The following is a 26,925-nucleotide window of genomic DNA, read 5'->3' as shown; positions in this document are numbered from 1 at the left end:
TATTTCTTTAAAGAGTTGAATCTTTAACTACAAAACATATATTTTTATTTTTATTAAATTCATATATATTTTTTAATTTTAAAATCATATCAATTTTATATTTTTTATATTATTTTTGTGTCAAATTTAAAATTACCAAATATATTAAAACATCAATTAAATTGACAAATAACAAGAGATTATACTTATGTTTTGAATTTTTATCTTTTAAATATTTATAAACAAACGGTAATTGATTTAAATTTTAATGAGTAATATTTTGAGATATTATTTTATCAATCATTTTATTAAAAAAGAGTACTAATTTACTATATTTATTTTAGTAATTAAATAATATAACCCTATATTCCCCCTTATCAATGCTTGGTGTTTGGAATTGTGATAACGACCAAACATGAGTAGGAATATTAACTCATTAATCTTATTTAACAAATATTATTTTTGCATAAAAAAATGATAACCTGGGAATATATTAAAAAAATACATATATTATAATTTTTATTTTAAATCTATTAAATATCACCTAAAAAAATGACTACAAAAACAACCTAAATAATTTATAATTATATTATAATAAAGTTTAAAAAAACAATCTTTTATTGTTTAGGATTTAAAGTAGAGCCAAACTTACTCAAAAGTTTATAATTTAATTATCATAAAAATAAAAAACATAAAAACAAATTTGAAATATAAAAAAAAGTATTTTTTTGTAAAAAAAAAAAATAGGTTTTCCTTACTGTATTAGTGTTTTTTTTTTTTCTAAATGAAGTAGTCCATTAGAATTAATCTTGAAAAATAACTAAAATTTGGGTTCCAATCAGGTAGTTACTCCTACCACATACTAACAATTAATAACCATTTTGAGCAGGAAAACTGACCAATGAAACGAAAAACCATTTCATTTTCACTGTCTTCCACATTTTTTCCTCGAAACCAAACAGCAAGGAAATGGGAATATCAACCATCCAAAGTTCAAACGTAAAAGTTTTCCATAGAAATTTAACTCCCATTACATCATCAAAAACAGAACACCAACGAGATCTAAATCCAGATTTCTTAAAATGAGACCCTAACCGCCAAAACCGTAAAGAGTTCGGCCTTGTCTTTTCAAAGCATAAACCACATCCATAGCTGTAACCGTCTTTCTCCTGGCGTGCTCGGTGTAAGTAACCGCATCGCGGATCACATTTTCGAGGAAAATCTTCAGAACGCCTCGCGTTTCCTCATAAATCAGACCGCTAATCCTCTTCACACCACCTCTTCGTGCTAACCTTCGAATCGCCGGCTTCGTGATCCCCTGGATGTTGTCTCTCAAAACCTTCCTGTGTCTCTTCGCTCCTCCCTTTCCCAATCCTTTGCCTCCCTTTCCACGACCTGACATCTTTTATAAATTTTTTTGAAAAAGAAGAAAGCCGTGATTGAATTGTGATGAACGAAAGAAAAGGAACCTGGTTTATTTATAGAGTGAGATAGTTTGGTTTTTAGCCGTTGGATGTTAATTTTAATCGGACGGCTAAGAGAATCGATCCGTGTGATCGGGCTCCTTTTGGCGCGGGCTAAGCAGAAACGAAATGTTTTTTTTTTTCATTTTTAGTGATTTTAGATTTCGAAAATTTTCCAAAACCGCGCGCGTGCACGTGAGATAAGCGTGATTTGAACTGAAAAAAGGAAATTGAAGGCCGGCTCGTGGTCCATGTGGGGTAAAGGATTAGGCCTGTTACAATTTTGGAATCGGATCCTTCCACCGACTCGATTATTAACTGGATCCATTTGTTGAACCCGGCTCCGAGTGCATCATAAAAACCCTAACCCTAACTTGCCTCAAAGGGTATTCTCATTCCTTTTTCTTTTCTGTAACAGTGCAGTCCAGAGCTCTGGTTTCTCTTCCATCATTTTCCACAACAGTATCATCTCTATATCTTTCATCTTTTTTATCCCTTAAATCATTGGCACGGTAAGAACGTTAAGATGAGAGATTAAGTTTGAAAATTTTTTTGTGTTCCTAGTGAGTTGGGCTTGAATTCTTTGATGATGTAACGCACTTGTCAATTTGATTATTAAGAGTTGAGAAGTCGATTCTTACAAGTATTTTATCTGAGGGTTTTATTTGTTTCGAGTATAATCTGAAAAAGTGTCGATTTTTAAGTGCTGCTATTTCGCAATGCTTGAGGTGATTTGTTATAGGATAAGTGGCTTAGGCTATAAGTCTATAACCCGATTTTAATTTTCTTGGTAGTTCAATTTTTTTCTGTTTTGCTTAAGAAGAGTGAAACTGGTAATTCCCGACAGCTAGTTGGGGCCAATGAAAAGTAGAACTCGTTGAGACAACAGTGACCTTTAGTCAAACGGTTTTTATGAATTTAGGTGGAAGTGTTGTATTAGTGTTTGGGTTAGTCATCAGATGTTGCAAACGATTAATATTTTGTTTCATATGTTCGAAATTAAGAACCATATTTTGTATTTCATTGAAGTTGTTCCAAGCGCACTGCTTCGGAGATGACAAAATTGTCACTTTATTGATAGCTTTGTGTGAGAGAAATTAAAACCTCTGTATTGCAGGTGAACGTTCCTAAGACAAAGAAGACCTACTGTAAGAGTAAGGAGTGCAAGAAGCACACTTTGCAGAAAGTCACCCAGTACAAAAAGGGAAGGATAGTCTTGCTGCACAAGGAAAGCGTCGTTATGATCGCAAATAATCAGGTTAAGGTGGACAAACAAAGCCTGTTTTCCACAAGAAGGTAAAAGACTCTCTTTGATGAGTTGTTCACCCTTGGCCTTGTGTTAATCTGACTGTTACTGTGGAAAGAACATGAACAATTTGTATGCCATCATTTTTGTAATGCGTATCAATATCTATTCAATTTGTTAATGATTTTCAAATTATTTTGTCTCTATAACAGGCAAAGACTGCTAAGAAGATTGTGAGGGGACATGTTTATTCTAAATGAATCATTCTTGTCACTATTTTATTGTTTTTCACTTGTTAGGACCAAAGGCCAGCATGCGAAATTTGTTGTTTGCATTGCTTTAGTGCTAGTTTTATATTCTCATTCTTAGTTTTTTGGGGGTAAAGTATACATTTACCATTTTATAAGTAAATGATTTAAATTTAACACTAAACTTATTTGGAGTATCATACATCCAAAGAGCAGATTGATGAACTCGAGGGTTATGAATTGTGATTGTACAGATTGGTCACGTTCCTTGATTCCTGCTGGTTGGAGAACAGAAAACTCTTGTTCTAGTTCTTCTAAATAAACAGACTTTTCCTGCTTGATATATATGCCAAGTGAAATAAAAATATCCTTTATGTTCTTTGATTTGGTTCATCATTATCTGTGTTATACAAATACTTAGGATGTTAATGGTTAAAGTATTGGAAAGGCAGAGCATTTTTTTATCTTTATCTTTAGATTTTTATATTATACTCATTTTATATTCATATTTAATGAGTATTTTAAATTTATTTTTAACCCTATTCTCATATGTATTTAATAAATATGGATAATTTAATACTCATAGCTTTAAAATAAATAAATAATCAAATTTTTAGTTTTTTTTTATTTTGTATATTTAGGAAATTTTTATAAATATATATAGAGTGTATTATATTATCTTTTTTCATCCAATAAAAATTTAAAATTATATCCATTTGCATACCTATAATATAATATTCATCTAGGTAAAAAGTAAATTTTAATTGGGTATGAATAATATTAACATCCCTAGCAAACACAAAAGCTGAGTATTGCAACTTCAAAATTTGTAATACATAAAATTTTCAACAGATTATTGATAAAGGTATTGCAACTTCAAAATAGTTTGCATCACAATCTTAATGCATGAAAGATAAAAGCATTTCTTACCAACTTCAAAAGTTTAAAACAACCGCATTGTTAGCATCTTCAACATTTGGAAAATTAGCTTCTTCATAAGATTAATTCATTACAATTGACTTAGAATGACAATTTCTGCTGCACAGATTAAACACTGTATATGAACACCAACAAGCATACCAACACAAAATAATCTACAATAAATGAATTGCATTTTTTTCAAATTTAAATACCCTCAAATGGCCTAAAAATGAATATTATAATAATAAAAGCAACTATTAATTTGGTATAAACATGCTAAATGAATTTCAGTTTTCCATGGGACAGAGTCGACCTTGCATGCTGCAGTTTACACGTTGCTTTCTGTGTTCCTTTCAACCCAGAACATGTATCCGTGGTCCCTAAAGTAACAGCAAAGTAAAGGTAGATGGTACATAGGAATGCTAAGAGTCCCAAAGCTGTTAAGAGGAATCTATGCCTCTGAACAAGTGTTGACCAGCTACCCAACTCATCTTTTAGGAATTGCTTCCTCATTGATCCTGACCTCCGATGGGGAGAAGATACAACGCTGTCAAGAACCATAGCTTAGAGACAAATAGTCCTTAGCCAATGTGACCTGAAACCATGCAGCCAATTGCATTCATCACCACAGTAAGAGCAAGCTCAAATACAAAGAACAAAGGGTGTAATAACTACTTAGGAAAAAACCAGAAGTACGTCATGCTAAAGCCTAAAAACCAACAAAATAACGTAAACAAAAGATAGCAATCAGAATTAATTGTCTAATTTCTCAAAGGAAAAGATTGGAATAACAACCTATTTAAAACCATGCTTCTTTAATACAGCAAGTCAAACCTCATATTAAACAAGTATATATATATATATATATATATATATATGTATATATCTTTTCACTGGAAATACTTTTTAAGACAGCCTCATTTTCACATACAATTTAACTTTTTTTCGTATATACGGCAAAGACTGAATCTATCACATCTATTGAGGCATATAACAAAGTCTCTAAAAAGATCGACCAACTCTGACAGGAAATTATTAAAAGAAAAAATATCATTATCAGCTAGAACCAGGGTGCATTATCTTTTCCTGTGTCAACAGCACTACGTAATTTTGTTTAATTAGCTCAGCAAGTCATTACAAAACATTTTTCTACTGATTCAATCTGAGCTTGAAGATTGATAACATTTTACCTTCAAATGTCTCGAGGAAGGAAAACCATAATTGTCAAACAAAATATATAGCATCTAATGAATTAGCTTCATCAATATTCAATTGTCATATCATAAAGAATAAATTTTTAGTTTCCCTTTCACCTGAAAACTAATGTCTGCTTTAATTATTTCTAATAAGACAGACATTTGACCTAAAATGTTCCCATTTTAGTCAGATCATAATAGATCCATTCTATTCCTCAATCCCGCTAACGAAAACATGCTATCAACTCAGATCCTTAAAAACCCACAAAGAGAAAAGCCTCAGTATCGTGTCAAATCTACATGAAAAACACATCTCACCAGAAACAATTGACAACCTTCATAAAAACAATGCATATTTCTATCAGCCAAACATCAAATTCAAACCCCATCTCTATCCTTAAAAACTAAACAAAACCCAGATCTGTAAACGAATCAAACAGTTAAAAAAAAAAAAGAAACAAACTTACGGTTCACAAAAACAAGGCTGAATCAAAGGGAAGAAGCAAACAATGGGTGTATTTGTCGATGTGTTCTCTTTATAATCACTCTTCTCCCCTTTGTCTTCCTTTGTGTTCTCCTTATGTCACGGTTCAAGGGACGTTATAATAGAAAAGAAACAAACAAGAAGTGCTTTATTAGCCAGTGTGTCACGAATAATAAAGGAATAAAGGCATTTTTTATTTTCCTTTTTTGTTTTTTTGGGTGAGGGAAGAAGCTCGAGAGTGTTTCGAAGAGGAAGGCATTTTATTGGGCCAAAATTGGACGTTTCGAAACGTCCAAAGCTCGTTCCATTTCAATTTACAACTTACCAAAACCCGCGTACGGTGTGAAAGGTGAAGTGCTGTCCACTTTCCTCCCATTTGGCGATTCATCTAATTTTGATTATTTTCGTCAAACACAATTTTATATTGCGTAATTTTACCTAAAAATTTTGTTTTACTCTTCAATGAGTTATAATTGTTAATTAGATGTAAAACATATTTTATTTTTAATTTCATTCATTTTTAAAATTTTTTAAATTATTTTTTCAGAACTAAGTTTATGATTTGTTATGAATTACACATGATTTCCTTCATATAATTGTAACATTTTTATTTTGGTTTTAATTAACGTTGTCTGTTTAAAAATTTAATTTTATCTTACGATAAATAAATGTTATGGTTAGATAAAATATATTCATGGTTATTGGCTTAAAATTTTTAATTAAAAATTATAATATAATATGTTATAAATATTAAACTTAAATATAATCTAAAAAATATTAAATAAATGCATTGATCACAAAGTTAATTAAAAAGATAAGAAAAAAAATAAAATAAAAAAATACAATTATTAGCATTTCAATTTGATTTTTTTAAATATTAATAATTATGTAAAAATTTAAAATTCGAATCAAACTTTCATTCGATTAATCGAATCGAATTTTATTAATTTAATTTATTTATTTTTAATTTTTTAATTTTTATATATTATTTTAAGATAAAATTTTAATATATTTAAATAAATTTTGATATAAATTTATTATTTTTATTTTATAAAAATTTAAATATATATAAAAATTAAAAATATATATAATTTAATTTTTTTAATTTTTTATCTCTTGATCTAAAATTTGATTCAAATTTAATATATATTTAATATTTAAATTTGATTTAAACCAAATAAAACAATTAATCCAAATCAAATCGAAAATTACATTTCCAATTAATTTTTGAATTTTTTTCTCTCACCCAGACATTTATCCACTGTGCCTAATAAAAAAATTGTAAACAAAACACAACCCAAGCCGTTCATCCTAAAACATCAAGGTAGACGAACGGTTTTGATCATAGACACAGGAACTGTAATATCTAAACAACCGTATATGATTTAGGCTTTTGGAGTCTGACTGATAAAGCAATTCCAATTCCTCTTTGGACTATAGGTTTTGTCTTTCGAGTCTTTTCCTATATTCTTCCTGCCCTCCAGAGATCACCGCATACGCGTAACCTTATCTCCCTCAATTTCTCAGGTAAGACACAATGAATTAAATTTTGTCTTAGGTCGAAAAGGATTTCGAGGGTTTTTTCGATTCAATCTTCAACAATTAGGTTATGTGCAGAATTTAATCATTTATTTAATTTTTGTTTTATTTTTATTTCAGTAGTTAGGGTTTTTGGGTTTGGCGGGTTAATTGATTGTTGTTGTGGTTGAAGAAGATGTGGGCTGCTTCATGCCTTGCATCTTGTTGTGCGGCGTGCGCCTGCGATGCGTGCCGCACGGTGGTTTCGGGGATTAGCCGGAGGTCTGCAAGGATCGCCTATTGTGGACTATTTGCCCTTTCTCTGATTGTTTCGTGGATTCTTCGTGAGGTTGCCGCCCCTCTGATGGAGAACCTACCTTGTAAGCTTCGTTCAATTTTGTCTCTTTTATTTGATTTTTGCTAAATTTATTTGATTTCTTTGTATTATTTATTATTCAGACCATAATTTGTTTGTGTTAAGATTTCAATACGGTATCTTGGTTTATGTTGAACTGAGCGAATGCGGCTGTAAAATAGTAAATAGTATCCTAGCATTAACGTATTCAATGGGCAGGGAAGTCGAATTCTTTTGTCTTTGGTTTTGTACCACAGTCATTTGTCTTATGAGAATTATCTTACACTGAGCTAAATGCATTTTAAACATGCTCTTTTAATGTATTGGGTCTTTTAGGGAATCTGAAGAATGATCCGATTTTCCACATGAATCTGGGCATCTACCATCATTCACCATGTCTGGTGCTATGATTCTGGTATATTGAATGAAAACTGTTTCCTGGATGAATTGTGAGCTTGTCCTTTTACGCATTTTCCTTTGAGTGCTTGATAACCAGTATTCATACCTCATTTCTCCTGGACAATGCTATCCCATATTAGATTGATATTAGTTATTGATATGTGGCAAAGTTTCATGTGGATAATGTTTTACATGTTTATTGAGGGGGAAAAGTGAGCTTGTTGTCTGTGTTTTGTGTATACTTAGTTTGCTGATTTAGTTAATATGATATTGTTATTTATGCAGGGATCAATCATTTTCATAAAACACCCAACAGGGAATGGTTTGAAACAGATGCAGTGTTGAGGGTTAGCTTGGGAAATTTTCTGTTTTTCACTGTTCTATCATTCTTGATGATTGGTGTGAAAAATCAGAGGGATCCTCGTGATGGTTTGCACCATGGTGGATGGATGATGAAAATTATCTGCTGGTTCATTTTAGTCATTTTAATGTTTTTTGTTCCAAATGAGATTATCAGCTTTTATGGTAAGCAACATTGTGTGTGGATCATTCTACTAAATTAAGAATATCATTGTTTTCAAAATCTTTTACATGCTATAGGAGATAATTCTTTTACAGAGCATATGCAAATGATTAGAGGAAATAATAATTTGGCTAAAATCACATCTAGTTTGACTTAAGCTGAAACTTAAATGTTGCATTTGCAGAGACCATATCAAAGTTTGGCTCAGGACTGTTTCTTTTGGTTCAAGTTGTGCTTCTACTTGACTTTGTTCATGGGTGGAATGACAAATGGGTTGGTTACGATGAACAGTTTTGGTTAGTTTTGCTTCTGTGATGTTTTTATGGTATCACTTCATTGTATTCTTCTGAATAGATGACATGCTTTTTTTTCTCTATAGGTATGTTGCTCTGTTTGTTGTTTCACTTGTTTGCTATTTGGCGACATTTGGCTTTTCGGGACTTCTCTTCCACTGGTTCACACCATCTGGACAGGATTGTGAACTCAATACCTTCTTTATCGTGATGACCTTGATTCTTGTTATTTTGTTTGCCATAGTTGCACTGCATCCTGCAGTAAGTCTCTACTTTTGGGGTTTCATAATCATAATAGTTCATCAATTATCAATTCAATTAGTTTTGTGTGTTTGTGGATTACAACTGTGTAGGAGTTAATACATTAATTGGAGTAAAGTTGACTTCACCCTGTGCAAAATTTCTCATCTCTTGCATTCATAACAGCTAGCTCTCTTGTGGATTATATACCATTAATGGAAAGCAGGCTGGCCTTAGCTTGAGTTGGTGGCTCTGGTTAGAATTTTGATACCGTTCCTATTGTTGATAAACTAGATATTACCTTTTCAAATATAGGATGATCATTAGTGTGGATACAAACATGTTTTTTGTGTTCCACAGGTCAACCTATTGCAAATAAAGGGTATTGATGAATTGATTGCAATGATGGCTTAGATTGGAAAAACCATTTTAATATTAAACCTTATGAAAATACTCTTTCGAGTGTTCCATAAAATTGAAATATTGAAGTCTCATCTCTCACTGTTATCACTAGCATTTAGAAAGAAAAAGATATTGTCTACGATTTATCACTATTTATTTTCCCATATTTAATAGCATTTACACGAGTTACTACAATCTATAGAGATGCTTTTTTTCCCCATTTCTAATACATATAACTTGATGATTTCTTTTCTTATTATTTTGTCATGTAACAGGTTGGTGGTAGCATTTTGCCAGCTTCAGTTATATCACTGTACTGCACGTACCTCTGCTACAGTGGACTTGCAAGTGAACCAAGAGATTATAAATGCAATGGTCTTCACAATCATTCTAAAGCAATATCTACTGGCACTGTGACCGTTGGTCTGCTTACCACTGTCCTATCAGTTGTCTATTCTGCTGTTCGTGCTGGATCTTCTGCAACTCTGCTCTCCCCACCAAATTCACCTCGTGCAGGTATTGTTGAAAAAAAAAATTAAATCCTTTATGCACGATATACCATCAAAATAACTGTTCATGGTTATTCAGTTTATCTTTTCTTAAAATTGGGCCAAGAGTTGTCCATGAGTTTCACGGTGTTGGAATGAGAATTGAGGGTAGGTAGTTCAAAGTCCAACAATCCTTTTTGGTTTCACTAGTAAAAGAATTAATGTTCCTTAAAAGTTAACATATATTTTGAGTATTTGGGAATAGCTTCTCTCTCTTTATGACTCAATACCTTTCTTGTTGCTGTTAACCTTTTTTGAGGGTAAAAATAGAAAAGACAAAAATATCATAGGTTAAAGAGTACAATCTAACATTTCTGTTTGAATGCGTGAAGGTTCCGGAAAGCCTTTGCTTCCATTGGACAAGGCAGATGAGCAGGAAGAGAAGGAGAAGAATAAGCCAGTGACATACTCGTACGCCTTCTTCCACATCATCTTTTCTCTTGCAAGTATGTACTCGGCAATGCTTTTGACAGGATGGTCAACCTCAGTTGGGGAGAGCGGGAAGTTAGTGGATGTGGGGTGGCCATCTGTGTGGGTCCGGATTTTAACTGGGTGGACAACAGCTGGACTCTACATGTGGTCTCTCGTTGCTCCTATCCTGTTCCCAGATAGGGAATTCTAATTCTAAGTCTCAAAAAAAATAGTTGTTGAACATTATTGCAATAAATTGACCGTGTGTATATGTGTGCGATCAGGGATGGATTTGCATCCCAAGTCTCCAAAGACAAGTTGGATATTATTGCAGAAAAATTACTCCTAAGAACCTCTTGATTTTTCTATCATTGCTGTAAATTGACTTTGTCTATGTTCTGCGAATGCCATTTGGACTCCACGAAATGTTCAGTGAAACTAAAATAAAATGAATTTTGTTAAATCCTATATCAGAAACAATATTGATAAAACACTCATTAGTCTCCATGCTTAATCCCAAACAGTACCCAAGTAAATATGTCTACAAATAACTCAGATCAATCTAAGTCGACCAAAACTATGAATCAAATAAGGTCAAATTCCTCCTTCAATCCTCAAAATCTCCAGCGTTTTCCAATAAATAATTTGCTGCCAATTCCTCATTGCGATCACAAGCCAAAAAGGCTTCAATGACGAGGGCTCTGTCAAATCCCATTGCTTCAAGCTACAAACCAAAAATGATATACAATTATTAAGAGGAGTTAAGAGAGGATCCAAATAAAATAGAAAAAGAATAGCAACTGATTTGCATACTCGTTCGATAGCCTCCTGTTCTGCTGGGGTAACATTGACAGCATGAGGCATGTCTTGCTCAGCCTGATCAAATATGTCCCTGAAACACCAATTTAATATAATATTAAAAATGATGCCAAGTCACTGCATAGATAGCCTGGCAATATCCAATAAGCACTCACCCTTCAGAACCGTCGATAGGCTCATTTATTAGCTGAAGAAACTCTGCATGATGCTCTTGAATTAGTCTTAAAAGCTGGGGGTTTTGCTTGCCAAGCTCCTGCAGCATAGGCTGTAAGAGAAGAAGCAGATTAAAATCCAGAACAATAAAAGCAGTTATGTTTACCTAGTGAAAAAATAGAAATGCAAACCTGTAGAATTTGTGGGTTTGATTGCACCATTGATCGCAATGCTTGGAACTAAAATGTAAACAAAGATGCACTTATTATTTCATATGTCAAAGAACTAAAATATTCATAGTTAAAGAGTAAGCAAATGAACAAAAATGATATAACAAGACTACACCTGTGGGTTATTTCTGAGGAAATCCAGGGATCCAAGTCCACCAGCAGCGGCACCAGAAAGTGTTTCCTAGTATCATTTCAGCATGGTAGGAATAAGAAATAAAAACCAGCGCATAAAATAACTAACAATAATTTGTACTGTGATTGAAGTACATCAACAATCTAAGGTTTTACCTGAGGAAACATATTCAAAGGCGATGAATTAGGAGCCCCCGAAACAGGAGCAACAGGGGCTGCACCAGTTTCTGTGGTCTGACTTGTAGGAAAACGAGCCACTGGCACAGGCACTTCTGCTGATTGAGGAATCCCCTGATGATAAAATAGCATCATAACCAAATCCAAACAAATAGAGTAGTTTAATGTTAGAATCTAGCCTTAGATACAATCATAAAGTTTCAGACATACAGAATATAGATAATCCACTGCTCGTTCTGGGTTGTTATAAGCAGCTCGAAGTGCACGAGTTACCGTTTCTTTGTCCCAGTTGCCACCACCCATATCCATCAATTGTTGAATAGTCTGTTCAAGATTATTTACAGCAACTAAATTGGAAGCAGCTTGACTATAGGTATCGGTGTTTGGACTGCAACAAGATAAAATTTTCCCCATTACTTTCACAACATTCAGAAAACACCAAAGAGGAGGTGTGGTAGAGAGAAAGAGAGAGAGAGTGCCTCAATACAAATTCTTTTCAAGAAACAAATAATGAAAGAAGGAAAGATTAATCAGATAACACCAGGCAGTTTCTCACAATGTCTAGAGAGAAAGGAGAATACACCTAGCATTATTTATTAACAGATACAATCCTAGATAAAAAATTTAACTACATACTACAACAACAAACTGATAATAAGAATTCAAATCAGTAAAGCAAACTGAAAATCAAGTGATTATCTTTCAGTTGACAGTTGTACTGCTGAGTTCTGAAAATTTTTTTGACAGGTTACAATTCTGTTGACCAAAACTGCTCTTATGGAGCCAGCCTGGTTGAAATAATGTGACCTTTACTGCAAAAAATATATGTAAGGAAGTAATGAAATGACGAAATCTTCTTATATAAGTGTTAGTTATGTCCAATACAACAAAGAAAACAAAAAGAATAAGAAGGGGCCTGCAAAATCTAAACAATAAGTGCTACTCAGATTTTTTTTTTCTAGAAGTTCTTTCCAGAAGTTGGAAATATAAATCAAAAGGTGATCAAAGTACCACCTAACAACTCCTACTTTATTATCTTCATTCCTCAGTAAGCAAAAACTAATCATAAGATGTTTTAAATACTATTCTATCATGACATTTAATGGTGTAAGATCCATGCACATAATTTCAAGCATCTATTGACCTGATATACAGGCTTTTTGAGATAAACACCACATACTTAGCTGTTGCAGCATCTGAAGCAGATACGGTGCCCTTTGAGGCCCTAGAATGAAAGATTTTATATGTGCATTAGATGACTGCTGCTGGTCTTAGGAGAGGGGCATGCTCTAATGAAGGAAGAAAAATTGCAGAATGAACTTACAGTGCTTCTGCAGGAGCTTCTGGGGCGGGAGTAGGATTAGAAACAGGGGCAGTTGTCGATGGAGTTGATGAAGTAGGCTGTCAGGTAAGACAAGGAAAAAGTAGTTTATATACAGACATGAAACTGGAACTAATGCTAAACCTAACAAGAACCAATAAAATCAATAAGGACACCTGAGCAGAAGAGGCCCCAGCTGAACCCAAGGACTTGCTCTGTAAGAACATCCAAAGAATTGAAAATATGTAAATAATACTACAAGTGCATGTATCGTGCTAAACCAGAAAATTCTAAAATCATTCAAAGATATCAAACTACTCTAGTCCGTTCAAGAAGGAAGCTAAAAAAATGCAATCATGAAACACTCCACGCTGTTATCAAAATTTTCCTTTTTTTTTCTTTCAAACATAGTTATTCATTCAAGCTTTAGAGAATGAAGCTTTAAGCTTTTGATGAAAGCCTCTCCACAATACTATATAACGCCCACATTGGTAATAATATTCAAACAACCAAGGCAGCTTGCTATCGGTAAGTGCAAGCAAGTGAACTTAACTAACAAATTCTATGCTCGGATCAAATCCCATCTTCAATTAGGTAAATTCATCACTAAAATCAATTCAATTAAAAAAATTAACCATCCACATTTAGCTACTAACGAAACTATCCAAAAATTATATTACTCAAAACAAGTTTTCATCAAATTCCCATCTTGTAGATCATATCACATATGAAATTAACTATCAAAGTAAAAAACACTATGAAAAAAGCATAAAAATACATTAATTAATAGATTTCTGAACATAGTAAGAAAACAACCTTTTTATAAAAAAAAAAAAAATTTACCTTGCTAAGCATAACAACCAGAAAACCATCTTCGGAGACTTTATTATCAGCTAAGGTAGTTTCATCTTTCAAAACCTTCCCATTATGAATCAAAAGCTGTTGCCCGCATGGGTAATTATCTTTCCCTTGTATATCTTCTATGTTTTTCTTCACAGCCATAACCTAATAAAAAAACAAATAAAAATTTGAAACTTTAATCCCAATTTTTAGCCCTAATAACAAAATAATTGAAATATGAAGGAAAAGCGAAAGTGAGAAGAAAAGAGAGGTGATTACGGTGTCGTTGGGCTGAACCCGAATTTCAAAGTGGCTGCCTTTGAGGGTTTTGACGGTGAGCTTCATTTCGGCGAATTGAGGGAAGGGCAGGTGGGCAAAATGAAACGGCAGCGTTTCAGATGGGGATTTGAATCACAGAACAAGAGAGAGAACCCTAGAAAGTGGATTTTATAGGGATCCAGAAAGAATCAGAATAAAGAGATTAAAGCCTTTTTTTTTTTAATTTATTTATTTATTTGAATTATGAAGAAAGAAAAGGGAAGCGAGGGGGAGAATGAGGCAGCAGCTCCTAGATTTTGCCTTCCCGTTTGGGTCTCACCTGCCTCCTGCATTGCACGTGACTAAGATTTTATTATTTATTTTATTCGTGATTAAAAAAACAAAGAATTTGATTGATTAAATTTGTATGCAAATTTACTGTCTTTTTATATTTTTTTTATTAAATTGAGTTATTCAAAAGCATCCAAAAGGTACAATCTTATTTGGGTAGAATAACGACATTATTATAATTATTAAATATGTGATACGTAATAAAAATAAATTTTATATTTGATACATTATTAATATATAAATATTATATATTATCAATAAATCAAATTATTTTAACTCATTAATAAGTAAAAATTAATTCTTAAAATAAATATATAAAAATTAATAATTTTAAAAAAAATTTCATTAATAAATCGATATCATTTGATTTATTTTATTAATGAAATAATATTGATAGTTATAAAATTTATACACAATACATTAAATATAACTTCATAAAAATATATAGAATATTTATTGAATTTTAATTAAAATGACATGTATATTTATTATAATTTTAAAAGTTATAAATTTTTAAAGATTTTAATGCGTAAAATTTTTAAATATTATTAACATTTGAATAAAAGATATATATATATATATATACTATATATATATATTTGTAATTCTTTAATTAATATAAAAATACTTGTTGTTAGTAAAGTATTTTTTTTATTTATTGTTAGTAAATGGGCCTTAGTTAAGAAAAAAGAACTAATTTCAAAGTCTCTTCCATTTAAATTTAAAATTTTAATTGTTGGGGTTTTTAATTAGTTTTTTAGAGTAATTGTTAAATGACTTATTTGCCCTTCCTTAATTTTCTCTTAATTACCATAAACAAAAGTTAAGGTGTGATATGGATTTTTTTTCCTAATCTGTTTTTCTAGAGGATTTCCTAATGCTTGTAAGGCAAAAGTTCTGCTAAAAGATATACTAATGAGGGCAATTGCCCCCTGTAATTATACATGTTTATAAATATTTTTATAATTTTGTTTGTAATTATATTTATTTGTCACAAATAAAGCTTTGATTTAATAAAAAAAAAAAAAAGCTTAAAATCAGGCTTTATGTTAAGTCTCATTATGTATGCATTTGATAATCAACCATATTTTAATTTATTAATTGGTTGTTTAATAATTATGATTTGATTGTAATGCAATAATTGATTATTTAATTAATTATATAGATATAATATTTAATTATGATAATAACTCTTAAAAAATATTTATTTGTAAAAAAATAGTGAATAACGTTAAATACGATAAAAAATAATATAAATAATAAATATAAATAATATAATTAAAATTTTTTTCAAAATATATAAATTTAATAAAAATAAAAAATATATTTTATATTTTTAATAAATTTAACATGATAATTTTTATTTTTAATGCATATTTAACTTAAAAAACAAAACACGATTTACCAAATTTAATTGATGGTTAAACCGCAGATGGATATCATTCATAATTTAATAGTATTAATTAAATTCACCGTGTTTTGGAATTTCGACGCCCTACTAAAAAACAGAAAAAAAAAAAAAAAAAAAAAAAGGAGCAGAGAAAAATAAAAAAGAAAAGGAAGGCGAACAAGTGGCGGGATTTTGCATGCAAACGTAATTTGCTTCCAAGTTTGAGCGGCGATCCGAAAGCCTCGGTGTTTCTCTCTCTTTCCCCTTCTATCACGAGAAAGCAAACACATCACAAACAACAACGAGAAGCTCTCCCTCTCAGCAATGCCTCCCTTCCCTTCCCTTCCCTTTCCTTTCTTTTCACTTCTCTTTCTCTCACTTGAATGAATACATTGAACATTAATCATTATTATTTCCTTTCAACTTTTTGCTTTCATGGATTTTAAAAACTTTCTCCCTGTAAATATCTCTTCAAACCCACATCTTTTTCTTGGGTTTTTTCTTTTTAAACATTTTTATGCCTCATGTTTTTTTGTTTCTTTTATGCAGAGGAATTTTATTATTGATTGTGGGACGTGGGTTCTAATCAGCTGCTACATTTTTGAGGGTTTCAATAGATCTCAGGTTGGTTGATTGATTTTTTTTTTGGGGGGGGGGGGGCTTGATTGTTTTATATGGTATATAAATGAATATGAGATTTTGTTTATTATTATATTATTAAAATTGGATTCCTTTTGGGATCTCTTTCTAAAGACTTGAGCCGCCTTTGCTTGCTATTTAAGAGAAATTGAGTTTAACTTGTATATGATTCCATTAGTCCCATTGTTTTTTCAACGTACATGTTAGCTTCTAATAAGCTGAAAATCTTTTTATTATTATTAATTATTATGGCTTTGCTTTGAATTTTATGTTATTCCCTTTTGAGAGTGCCTGCCAAGTTTTGTTTTTTAACACTGGAAGAAGATTGAAAGCTGTGTTTTTGTGTTGTTCTATGACAGTGAAGGAGAGGTCTAAATTATAATGGAGAAGAAGAAGTATCCAATTGGGCCGGAGTATTATACACTGCATGAGGAGGTTGGACATGGCGTTAGTGCTTCCGTTCGCCGTGCTGTCTGTATACCCTTCAACGAGGTTGTTGCAATCAAAATTCTTGATTTTGAACGTGATAACTGTGATCTGGTAATTCCTTCATCCCAATTCTGCTATTGGTTTTGTCTTTTAAGGGTTTTTTTTTCCTTTTCAGGGGTCAAATTTTGGTTCATCTTCACCTATGCATTTTGATTTTGCTCATTTGTTATCTAATTGGGGTTAAATGTTATGTCAAACCGGATGGACATAAAAAATTACTGTTGTTTCTTTTTATCTTTTCCTCTCTGCTTCCTTTATCTCTTATGCTGAACTGGGATGAACTACTTTGAAGAACTTAAAAAGGATACCGTTGCTTTCTTTTTGTGATTATCAAAAGCTGATATAGGATTTCTGTAGATCCACAATATCTTCTGTTGTAGATCTATCAACGATTTGAGATTCTATTTTCTGAAAAAGAAGCATTGGTATTTTAATGGGGCCCATTTCTAAACTCGCTTGAAAATTAAAAGTTTATGCCTTGTTTTTTCTCATGTCAATACAGCATATAGTTAGTTAACATTTTGCTATGGTAGTCAAACAATTTTGATTACCTTCTTGAGCTTTGCTCAGCATTTTCTTCTTGATTAGGTTGATACTGGCTGTTAATATCTGCTGAAGAGCATGTATAGGTGATTGTTAAGGAACACAGATCCATGTTCATGTAGCAATGAAACTTCTCCCTTAATAGGTGGTGTAAATGCTAGTGCATTTGGTCATTCCAAATTCAATCAATTTGTTGAAATTTTCATAGGATTAATTAAAGGTAAAGATCCATCATATTCATAGGATCTGTGCTGGAGCAAATCTTTTTTAATGCAATTTAGCTGGTATAATTTGAGTTTGGCTGAGTGCTTTTGTATCAAAACATTATTTTTCCAAAGTCTTTAATACTAGTTCTGCCTTTTCTTTGAAGGACTTTTGTTTTTTCTTCCTGTTTGGCTTCAGCTAAAAACAATTACTAGTTGTTTTGATATTATTCTCATAATGTGCTTTTTCAGAACAACATTTCTCGTGAGGCACAGACAATGATCTTGGTTGACCATTCAAATGTTCTTAAATCACATTGCTCCTTTGTGAGTGATCATAATCTATGGGTTGTCATGCCATACATGGCTGGGGGATCTTGTCTTCATATACTGAAGGCTGCATATCCTGATGGTTTTGAGGAGGTGGTTATAGCAACAATACTTCGTGAAGTGTTGAAAGGTTTAGAGTATCTTCATCATCATGGGCACATACATCGGGATGTTAAAGTAAGTACTTGGTCTTCATCATGATTTAGAGCTTCTGTGAGTGCTATTACTTCTAGTGATTATTACAGTTTGTTGCATAATTTATCTCAACATGTGTAATCCTTGGGTTTTTAAACCAAGCTCTTAATGATTGAGTTTATTTCATCTCGAATTCTCTATAATTGAGCAGTTTTTTTTTGCAAGTTAAGAATTACATACATACCAAAAATCAGTAAGGTAAGCGAAGATGATATTTCTGCTAAGACAGAGGTTTTTGATTTCAACAATATTTATTTGAGTTGGTTATTTAGTATTGCAACTAGAACAAGGGGATTATCTTGATAACTGGGTTGCAACTCCATTAATTTTCATAAAAGCTTAAATAGTTGTTTCTTATGTAAATATGAAATACTTTGGTTCTTAGTTCTTTGATGATCTTTTCGAATAGGCTGGGAATATTCTCATTGGCTCACGCGGTGCAATCAAGCTGGGAGACTTTGGCGTTTCGGCTTGCCTTTTTGATTCAGGTGATAGGCAACGCATGAGGAATACATTTGTGGGGACACCTTGCTGGTATGTTTAGGTTATCATGTCTACATTCCATTGAGTTCCTAGTTCTGGATAAGAATCCTGAGTGCCCAATAATTTTGTGATTAACTCAGTCTAGGTATCTCCTTATTAATCCACAAAAATGTAAATAATGGGATAATTAGCCAAATCCTATTCATAAAGCATTTTAATTTTGAAGAGATGTCCACTGGACTTAAAGGACAGTATTTTCTTCCTGTAAGAGTGTCAAAGCTTCAATGCTTCTTATCATTTATGATCTAATTTCCTCTCCATTTTTTGTAGGATGGCACCTGAGGTTATGGAGCAACTGCATGGTTATGATTGCAAGTCAGTCTATTGTTTTCTCAAAAAAAGTATCTTTGATTCATGCTCCTTAGGTGGCATCATGTTGATGTTTATTTTGCGAAATCCCTGCAGGGCTGATATCTGGTCATTTGGTATAACTGCCCTAGAGCTTGCTCATGGCCATGCTCCATTCTCTAAATATCCCCCAATGAAGGTGGATAGTTGACCCCCCTTGACACAATCACAATCCTTTACTGGACATCAAAAGTTATTCTGATGTAAAGCATTATCTCTTGTTCTTAGGTATTGCTTATGACCTTGCAAAACGCACCTCCAGGCCTAGATTATGAAAGAGATAGGAAGTTTTCTAAGGTAGGCTTTTAACCAATCCAGCATTCTTAGTAGTTGGATTTAATTAGATAACATGATGCATTCATCTTGTGTTTATAATCTCTCTCCAGTCTTTCAAGCAAATGATTGCTAGCTGCTTGGTGAAAGATCCTTCAAAAAGACCTTCAGCAAAGAAGTTACTAAAACATTCTTTTTTCAAGCAAGCAAGGTCAAGTGATTATATAGCACGGACACTTCTAGATGGATTGCCTGCTCTTGGTGACCGTATCCAGGCATTGAAGGTTAGCATGCTACTTTTAGGAATACGGCTCTTACTTTGTATCGGTAAGCCTTACATTATGTTTCAGTTTCTATTTATAGTTACAACTGCTATCATTTTGAAAAACAGAGAAAGGAAGAAGATATGCTTGCTCAAAAGAAAATGCCTGATGGTGAAAAGGAAGAACTCTCACAGGTTTGAACTTTCAAAAATTTAATTGAAACAAGCAGACTTTGTAATGCTCTTGTGTAGTTATATCTGTGTTCTTTACAGTGGCTATCATTATCTCATGATTTTTAAATTCAAATTTTTGGTTAGATTCATGATTACATGAAGTCAATACTAGACTGTGGGTTTTGGACCACAATATTATACTAGTGAATCTGTGATTGGCAATGAGAAAGTGTATATTTAATTTATGAATTATTATTTCACCTATATGTATTTTTCTCCTTTTATGCTAGATTTGATGTTCTAGTTTCTTGCTCACCAGTGTAATATCTTGTACGACTATGTCTACTGGCTGGGATTTTCGAGATCTAATTTCATGATTTGTCTGTGTTTTTGTAATCATGAGCAGAATGAATATAAACGTGGGATAAGTGGATGGAATTTCAATCTTGAAGATATGAAAGCTCAGGCTTCCCTGGTATAGTATTGGTTACTTTCCTTTCCCTTTTGGTGAAACTTTCTAGGGTTTTTTAAATTACTTTTACAACTTATCATATGCTTTTTCTCTCTTCATCAGATTCAGGATGAGGACCTTATATCTGACACTACCCAAGGAGGAAGCTCAAATTCGTTGTCTACACTTGATGGACAAGATAAGCACCCAGAATTTCAGACCTCTTCTCAAGCTACAGACAAGGTATTTCAATATATACTCTTCTTTTGGCAGGTTTGTTGTAGGAAAATGGTCTTTATTAGTTTTGTAGTTGTATGGCTTGTGGTTGGTCTTTTCTTCTTCTTTTCTCCAAGATCTCTTTTGGGTGGTTCATGATGGTCTAGCTTCCGCAGGAGGATAATGACCGGGTCCAGAATCAACCAGCTCCTTTTGCAGCAGTTGAACCAGCAATAAATATTGCCAAGTATGTTATTTAGTTAGTTGACTATCATGCTATATTACACTTTTTCTTCTCTTTTTAATCACTTTTGTCCAAGTATAGGAAGTTATGAGAGCATACAATAGTCATGCTTGTGCTGAACGACATTTTCAATAGTATCTTTCACCATGATTGTCACATTAGGTCTCATACATTGAATAAGGCTTCATTTAGTGAAGGTGATATAAATAATTATGTCCTTGTTTGATCATCCAGTGTTAGACTTGAAAGATCTGATGATGACTCAAGTGCAGCTAGTCCCTCTCATGAACTGAATGTGATTTCACCTTGTCATGATGATCTTGCTGAAAGTAATCTCGGTGAAAAGCCTGTTTTGGAGATCAATGGAAAATCTTCTGATAATATGACCAATCCTTCTCATCAAAGGACAGCACCATTTTCAGGGAGCACCTGTATAGCAGAAACCAATGTTCTTCTAATTAAAGGAGAAAGGTTTGATACGTTACCTACATAATTCTTTCAATTTGCTTGGTTATGATGCTTACTTATATGTTGCACCAATAGTGAGGCAACTTAATTTGCTTGTGTCATTTTGTCAACTTCCTCTACAAAGGATTTGTTCTATAAACTCTGTTCATTGCCTGCTGTCTCTATGAGATAAAACATGCTTTTCTGCTTTTTTCTTAGAGGTGATTCTGTTATTATAAATCACAGTTTGTTGTTGGGATCAAAGATGCTTGACTTCCAATTTGATAGAAAAAGAGCAAAATCTTATGATCTATGTACGCCAATGTGATTTGGGTTGTGTGAATCAGAAAGCTAGAACATTTGGACAAGGTGCAAGCTTTAGATATCAGGAAACATATATCTAAACTTGTATTAAACTATCATCCCAGCCTCTGCATTTTGACATATTAACTGTAATATTATTTTTTTTAATATGTTTATTGTCATCCATGTATAGAGTTATCATACTATATTTCTGTGGCACTCATTTTATGAAGTTTTTAGTGATAAGCAAAACCAGCCCCAGAACATTTCTGTTGGCAATGGAGTGGCAGTTCCTGCAGGAGAGGATACTATTCCTGAGCTTCCTTCTAAGGCATCTAAATCATCAGGCAAGTGTTAATTGTTAACTCTCTGACTTATGTTGTCCAAAAACAGTCTGCAAGTTTCGTGATTTGGTTGATAATTGATTATTATGCTCTCCTGCTATTTCAAGTTGATTTACTTCCCCAATAATAAAGTTCATTGCAGCAGTGAACAGCGATGATCTTGATGAGAAAGCAAAGCCACCTGTTGTTCAGCAAAGGGGACGGTTTAAAGTTACCTCTGAGAATGTTGATTTAGAAAAGGTGACTTAGATCTTTCTGGTCTGGCTGTTGCTTCTTTTGTTTGTAATGGATATGTATTAAACTTCTCTTTACAGGTTGTCCCATCTCCTGTACTGCAAAAGAGTCACAGCATGCAGGTTGGTACTTCGGAGGTCAGCACATGTGTGCCAAATTGCCTTTTAGACCCAATTGTAGCACCTTATTTTATAGTTGCCTGGTAAATGTATGATTAGGTATTTGACTTGATTTGTAAGAGATTGACTTGCATTCCTTACAAGCTTTTGTATCTCAATAGGTATTCCTAACAAGTATCAATAAAAGAAGTTATATGGTCACACAGAAAAGTCACAGCCCATACTGAATCATTATGTGACGGGCTTGTGCTTTATTCAAGCATCAACATGGAGATGATGAACCTTTTCTCCAGAGTTGCATAACTTACTATTAATTTCTGATAGGATTTTTTAAGGTTTTGGCATAGTTATCATGCTTGGCAATTTTTGGATCCTTAAATATAAATATTTTATAGCTGTTTAATTGAGAACTACATTATTTTTTTGTTCACCAAAATAATCTCTAAGCAGAAACTGGTCATCTGAGAAAAAAGAAAAACAAGGGTATATAGCTTTTCAATCATCCAAGTAGACAACGAATACATCATATGCTTGGAAAAAAGAACATATCTGTACTCTTATTTTATGGCTTATAATTTATATAATGTCAAAGTTATGGGTTATGCAGGTGCTCACCCCAAATCCTATAGTTTCACTGGCACCATCATCTGATTCTGCATTATCAACTCCTGCTGCCGCATCATCAACTCTTGCTGCCAATAATCTTTTTCCATTGTTGCAGTCCTTTTTGCAGACAAACATTGTTCAAAGGGTATAGGTTAGCCATATATAGTTGGCATTGTTTACTTTATATCTGTCAGCTAATGTCTCTCTACTTGGCATATTTTTGTCAACAGGAAAATATTCTCAATCTGATGAAGTTCATTTGTGCTGGTGACTCTATAGGTGCTAAAATTAATGCTCCCAAAAATTACACCTTCTATTCCTCTCTTTTATAAATCCAAATTATATGATCTTTCATTTTTTTTTCATTACTTAGCCAACCATGCTTGTGAGGGAGTATACAAGCCAGCTAATGTAGCTGTCACAGAGAAATCTTTGGTAAGTCATATAGGGCTCTATCAGTAAACGTTAGTGAATCTTCATGAATTGAAACATGTGCTTTTGGCATACAGGTGAGATCTTTAGTTGGGATAAAAAGGTAGATGAGTTTAGTTGGGTTGTTGACAACTTAAGGGAATATTTGGTGATGGTGGATTGTGAAGCTCAATATTAATGTTGAGCTAAATGCATGGTAGACAACTGGAATACATTATTATGCTATATATAACACATTCAACCTTATCTTACATCATTTTTAATCCCCTCATGGAACTACAAGACTTGGAGCTTGCATGAATGATCCTGAGTTTGGTACTTTACACAATTTATTGCAGTTGGAAGTAGCCCATGATAGGGAGAAGGAGTTACTTAATGAAATAACTGAGTTACAATGGAGGTATTTCGATATCATGTGCATGGGATTTCCTTTTTCTTTCATAATTTTACCATCTGAAAACAAAAATTTTGTCTAAACCTTGGTTTGCTATAATATGTAGGCTCATTTGTGCCCAGGAAGAAGTGAAAAAATATAAAACAGAGAATGCTCAGGTTAGTTTCTGAAATACTTTGCTCATCTGCTTCCACTCTTCTTTCTTCAACTATCGCTGCAGATTAACCTTAGAATTTCAGGTGTAATTTTATTTCGAACCGCAGCTGGGGATGGAAGTAAGAACCAATTTCTTAAACAATGTGATTCTAACGAATGCTAAAAAAGAGAAGATAGAAACAAATATGAGCAAGAGACATGATATAACTATCAATCGCTCCATATTGTTTGTATCATACATTTTCTTTTCTGGATATGATCTGCATATAATAAGTTGTAGCCTTAACCTTAATTCTAGGGATATTTTTCTACTCATCGATTTGGTACCGTTTGTGTTTTGTTTTCCTCAAATGCTAGTATTCTACTGTTGTTGATGTATTGTTTTTCATGAATTTAATAAAAATAATGTAATTTTTTCTAAAATAATATTTTAATTAGGTAGGCTCTTAGTAAAATCTTCCAATACCATTTGCTTATTCTTATTAAATTTCATAAATTTTTTTAACTTCTATAAAAGTAAAAGATATTATCAAAGTAAATGATTTTCGATCGACTTGGATTTATGGAAAACTACCATATTTGACTAAGCAATCTTATTAAATTTGATCTTTTTTGGTTTTCTCATCAACCAAGCACCGCATTGATGAAATGAGCTCATGAATCACGACATCTAAAAGGTGCCGACAAATCAAAACATGTGATAGGTGAGGCTGATCCAAATCTAGAGAGAAAATCTGTCTAATTTACGATACGAGGGTCCATCTGTACAATACGAGAAAGGATTTTCTTTATTATTTAAAATAATACAAGTTTTTACTAATTTATTTATTTAATGATCAATAATATATTTTTATTTAAATTCATAATTGAAATTTAAAAAATTATTAACATTATATTTAGATAAGTATTAGTAAAAGAAAGGAAATTAAAGTAAATTAAAAGAAGAAAAGGTTTTTAAAAGAAAAGAAAATGATATATGTATTCTTTATTTGGATAATTAAAATTAGTAAAGGAAAATAAATGAATCCTAATAATTATTATTTAGTTAAATAATGAAAAGAGAAAGAAATTATTTTATTTTTTTCCTATTATAACTTTGATCATCTTTGCTTTTACTATAATATTTACATGTTTATGTTAACATATTTTATGTTTTCAAATTTCTTTTATTTCTTCATAAAAATAATCATCAATGAAATTTTTTCATAAAAATAGTCATCAATGAAGTTTATGAAATTCATAAAAATAAAAGAAAAAAATTAGAGACAATAAATTTATTGGTAAATGATGTTTTGTATTCTCAATCTTAGAGTTTAAATTAATTAATTAATTAATCATGCTCCAATCAATTAGTTAATATTATTAAAAAATATACTATTTTTCTTTCATTTTCTTTGTCCATTTTTTTATATCTCAAAATTATATCATTTTTTTAACATCTAAAATTTTTATTTTTTATATTTTTAAAATATTATATATTTTTTTTTATTTTTTAACATTAAAAAAAATGAAACTTTAATTTTATATAAAAAAATAATTTTAATACTAACAACATTAAACTCAATATCGCCTAAACAATTTAGGATGAAAAGAGTAACTAAAATATCGGATTTCATTCAATTTTTTCCCTTAATAATGACATCATTTTTCTTTTTGTTTAAATTATTTTTTAGTTAATTTTTATTTGATTTCATATTAAAATTAAAATTATTAAATTTTAACTATAAATTTAAATAAAGATACATTATTTACCGTTAAATAAAATTATATAAACTTTATTATTTTTTAAGTAGTGAAATTTTTTTTTCTCTATTTTCGAAATTGATTAATTAGGCGTATGGATGTTAACGAAGCGGTTGGGTTAGTTTATATTCATTATATTTTCTTTAAAGTTTCATCGGATTTTATTGAATTATTATTTTTATATTCAACTCAATATATATATATATATATAATTTGTATGAGATTTGATTTGATTTAAAATTAATCAAATTATTTTTATTTAATATAATTTTTATAAAAATATTATTTTAATATAAATTATATCTTGATTATATATAAATCTAATATCTTATTAAATAAATTTTTAAAATATTAAATGATATTTTTTAAGATATAATACACATATATATTTAAATGTAAGTGATAAATAATTATATATATATATATATATTATAGGACAAATCAGAATTAAACATATTAAACTCTTGTGACATATTCTAATTATTTTCAATGAAATTATCTGTGTACCCTATTTTTACCTAAAATTAAAACTCACATGTTATTTTTGAAAACGTTGTGAAATTGAATAATTGAGACGTTAAGATATTTGTAAAGAACGATTCGTCAATATTCTTTATCTAGAATTTAGATTGCCGTTTGAGACATTTTAGCAAATTTCTATGTCTAAATTTCAATTTTACATTTTAATATAGCCACAAATCCAAAATAATCAGATTGCTTGAAATATAAGTATTTTTGCGTGCGTTCATCCAATTTTTAGTTGTTCTTTAAATAGTTTAATTGGTGATTCCAAAAATAGAAAACTTCATCTCTTTTTATTTCATGTGGACTTTAAATTTTAGACGAAAAGTTTTGAGTATTAAATTTTGTAATTGTTTATTTTTATAGTAACTTTTTATTTAATTCATCTGTAATTTTTTTTATATTAAAAAATTTTACACGTATATCCTGATATCGTTTTATTTTTAAATTTTTATCTTTTATATTATTTAGTAATTTATTATCGTTGTTGTTGCTGTTAACTTTGATAGCTGTACGAATGTATTTGGGATTTCGTAATTCCTGTAGTTGTCGCTTGGTTCCAACAAAAAGTGAATTATTTGAACAAATCCACTTAAGTGCAAAGGCTCTCAAGAGACTTTGCCTATAAATAGGGTTAAATGTCATCGAGAATAATTCATCACAAAACAAAATATTCACAATTCATACCCATATTCATAACAATGTCTTCAACTAGGAATGATACCGGTTCTGGCTATGGGACTGGATCCGGGATGGGTTATGGCAAAGAATCAGTCGTGATCTGCTCTAGGCACTGCAGCAGTCGAATTGGCTTCGGT

The 26,925-nt window shown here is 31.6% G+C and overlaps 5 protein-coding genes across 11 annotated transcripts; 2 read left to right on the top strand and 3 right to left on the bottom strand.

Annotated features, from left to right (window-relative positions):
* Window positions 1-971: 971 nt before the first annotated feature.
* Window positions 972-1,446, bottom strand: LOC111274770 (histone H4). Its single transcript, XM_022859666.2, has one exon. It carries the CDS (start codon window positions 1,379-1,381, stop codon window positions 1,070-1,072), a length of 312 nt encoding a protein of 103 aa, XP_022715401.1. The 5' UTR covers window positions 1,382-1,446; the 3' UTR covers window positions 972-1,069.
* Window positions 1,447-3,925: 2,479 nt separating this feature from the next.
* On the bottom strand, window positions 3,926-5,816 carry LOC111318642 (uncharacterized). Its single transcript, XM_022921513.2, has 2 exons — window positions 5,521-5,816; window positions 3,926-4,452 (listed from the first exon to the last, which is right to left on the bottom strand). The coding sequence occupies exon 2, from the start codon at window positions 4,416-4,418 to the stop codon at window positions 4,134-4,136; it is 285 nt and encodes a 94-aa protein (XP_022777248.1). The 5' UTR covers window positions 4,419-4,452; window positions 5,521-5,816; the 3' UTR covers window positions 3,926-4,133.
* Window positions 5,817-6,975: 1,159 nt separating this feature from the next.
* LOC111274767 (uncharacterized) lies at window positions 6,976-10,594 on the top strand. Of its 4 annotated transcripts, none has more exons than XM_022859661.2 (7): window positions 6,976-7,064; window positions 7,252-7,435; window positions 8,095-8,334; window positions 8,517-8,628; window positions 8,712-8,886; window positions 9,543-9,783; window positions 10,148-10,594. In XM_022859661.2, exons 2-7 carry the CDS (start codon window positions 7,252-7,254, stop codon window positions 10,435-10,437), a joined length of 1,242 nt encoding a protein of 413 aa, XP_022715396.1. In that variant the 5' UTR covers window positions 6,976-7,064; the 3' UTR covers window positions 10,438-10,594. The 4 variants fall into 4 exon arrangements, with proteins under 4 accessions (XP_022715396.1, XP_022715397.1, XP_022715395.1 ...); XM_022859662.2 differs by having other exon boundaries at window positions 7,249-7,435; XM_022859660.2 differs by having other exon boundaries at window positions 7,200-7,435.
* A 65-nt stretch (window positions 10,595-10,659) lies between these two features.
* Window positions 10,660-14,422, bottom strand: LOC111274768 (ubiquitin receptor RAD23b-like). Of its 3 annotated transcripts, none has more exons than XM_022859664.2 (12): window positions 14,178-14,422; window positions 13,902-14,063; window positions 13,235-13,273; window positions 13,062-13,138; window positions 12,918-12,962; window positions 11,948-12,125; window positions 11,717-11,851; window positions 11,544-11,609; window positions 11,390-11,437; window positions 11,201-11,310; window positions 11,040-11,118; window positions 10,660-10,950 (listed from the first exon to the last, which is right to left on the bottom strand). In XM_022859664.2, exons 1-12 carry the CDS (start codon window positions 14,241-14,243, stop codon window positions 10,834-10,836), a joined length of 1,122 nt encoding a protein of 373 aa, XP_022715399.1. In that variant the 5' UTR covers window positions 14,244-14,422; the 3' UTR covers window positions 10,660-10,833. The 3 variants fall into 3 exon arrangements, with proteins under 3 accessions (XP_022715399.1, XP_022715398.1, XP_022715400.1); XM_022859663.2 differs by having other exon boundaries at window positions 12,882-12,962; window positions 14,178-14,390; XM_022859665.2 differs by lacking the exon at window positions 12,918-12,962 and having other exon boundaries at window positions 14,178-14,390.
* Window positions 14,423-15,996: 1,574 nt separating this feature from the next.
* LOC111274766 (uncharacterized) lies at window positions 15,997-24,216 on the top strand. Of its 2 annotated transcripts, none has more exons than XM_022859655.2 (23): window positions 15,997-16,356; window positions 16,447-16,521; window positions 16,896-17,076; window positions 18,024-18,278; window positions 18,706-18,830; window positions 19,110-19,154; window positions 19,245-19,326; window positions 19,416-19,484; window positions 19,574-19,744; window positions 19,852-19,917; window positions 20,303-20,371; window positions 20,471-20,590; window positions 20,740-20,810; window positions 21,042-21,278; window positions 21,798-21,904; window positions 22,047-22,141; window positions 22,216-22,272; window positions 22,862-23,005; window positions 23,091-23,139; window positions 23,234-23,295; window positions 23,631-23,692; window positions 23,793-23,844; window positions 23,926-24,216. In XM_022859655.2, the coding sequence occupies exons 3-23, from the start codon at window positions 16,918-16,920 to the stop codon at window positions 23,929-23,931; spliced, it is 2,103 nt and encodes a 700-aa protein (XP_022715390.1). In that variant the 5' UTR covers window positions 15,997-16,356; window positions 16,447-16,521; window positions 16,896-16,917; the 3' UTR covers window positions 23,932-24,216. The 2 variants fall into 2 exon arrangements, with proteins under 2 accessions (XP_022715390.1, XP_022715392.1); XM_022859657.2 differs by having other exon boundaries at window positions 16,081-16,356; window positions 22,216-22,257.
* Window positions 24,217-26,925: the final 2,709 nt, after the last annotated feature.

This window comes from Durio zibethinus, chromosome 26 (assembly GCF_047325235.1).
Source record: "Durio zibethinus cultivar Kanyao isolate XHJ-2024 chromosome 26, ASM4732523v1, whole genome shotgun sequence".
NCBI lineage: Eukaryota > Viridiplantae > Streptophyta > Magnoliopsida > Malvales > Malvaceae > Durio > Durio zibethinus.
The sequence above is the reverse complement of the archived record's forward strand: the minus strand, read 5'-3'. Positions and strand labels throughout refer to the sequence as shown.

Excerpts from the sequence above, each read along its gene's own strand:
- LOC111274770 (XM_022859666.2), bottom strand. The coding sequence starts at position 1,381 with ATGTCAGGTCGTGGAAAGGGAGGCAAAGGATTGGGAAAGGGAGGAGCG.
- LOC111318642 (XM_022921513.2), bottom strand. The coding sequence starts at position 4,418 with ATGGTTCTTGACAGCGTTGTATCTTCTCCCCATCGGAGGTCAGGATCA.
- LOC111274767 (XM_022859661.2), top strand. The coding sequence starts at position 7,252 with ATGTGGGCTGCTTCATGCCTTGCATCTTGTTGTGCGGCGTGCGCCTGC. Across the intron at positions 7,436-8,094 it reads TCTGATGGAGAACCTACCTT|GGATCAATCATTTTCATAAA; the intron begins GTAAGCTTCGTT and ends TTATTTATGCAG. Across the intron at positions 8,629-8,711 it reads GGTTACGATGAACAGTTTTG|GTATGTTGCTCTGTTTGTTG; the intron begins GTTAGTTTTGCT and ends TTTTCTCTATAG.
- LOC111274768 (XM_022859663.2), bottom strand. The coding sequence starts at position 14,243 with ATGAAGCTCACCGTCAAAACCCTCAAAGGCAGCCACTTTGAAATTCGG. Across the intron at positions 14,064-14,177 it reads GGGTTCAGCCCAACGACACC|GTTATGGCTGTGAAGAAAAA; the intron begins GTAATCACCTCT and ends TTTTTTTATTAG. Across the intron at positions 12,126-12,881 it reads TCAAAAAGCCTGTATATCAG|TCCAAACACCGATACCTATA; the intron begins GTCAATAGATGC and ends ATCTTGTTGCAG.
- LOC111274766 (XM_022859655.2), top strand. The coding sequence starts at position 16,918 with ATGGAGAAGAAGAAGTATCCAATTGGGCCGGAGTATTATACACTGCAT. Across the intron at positions 21,279-21,797 it reads CTTCTAATTAAAGGAGAAAG|TGATAAGCAAAACCAGCCCC; the intron begins GTTTGATACGTT and ends TGAAGTTTTTAG. Across the intron at positions 23,006-23,090 it reads AGACAAACATTGTTCAAAGG|GAAAATATTCTCAATCTGAT; the intron begins GTATAGGTTAGC and ends TTTTGTCAACAG.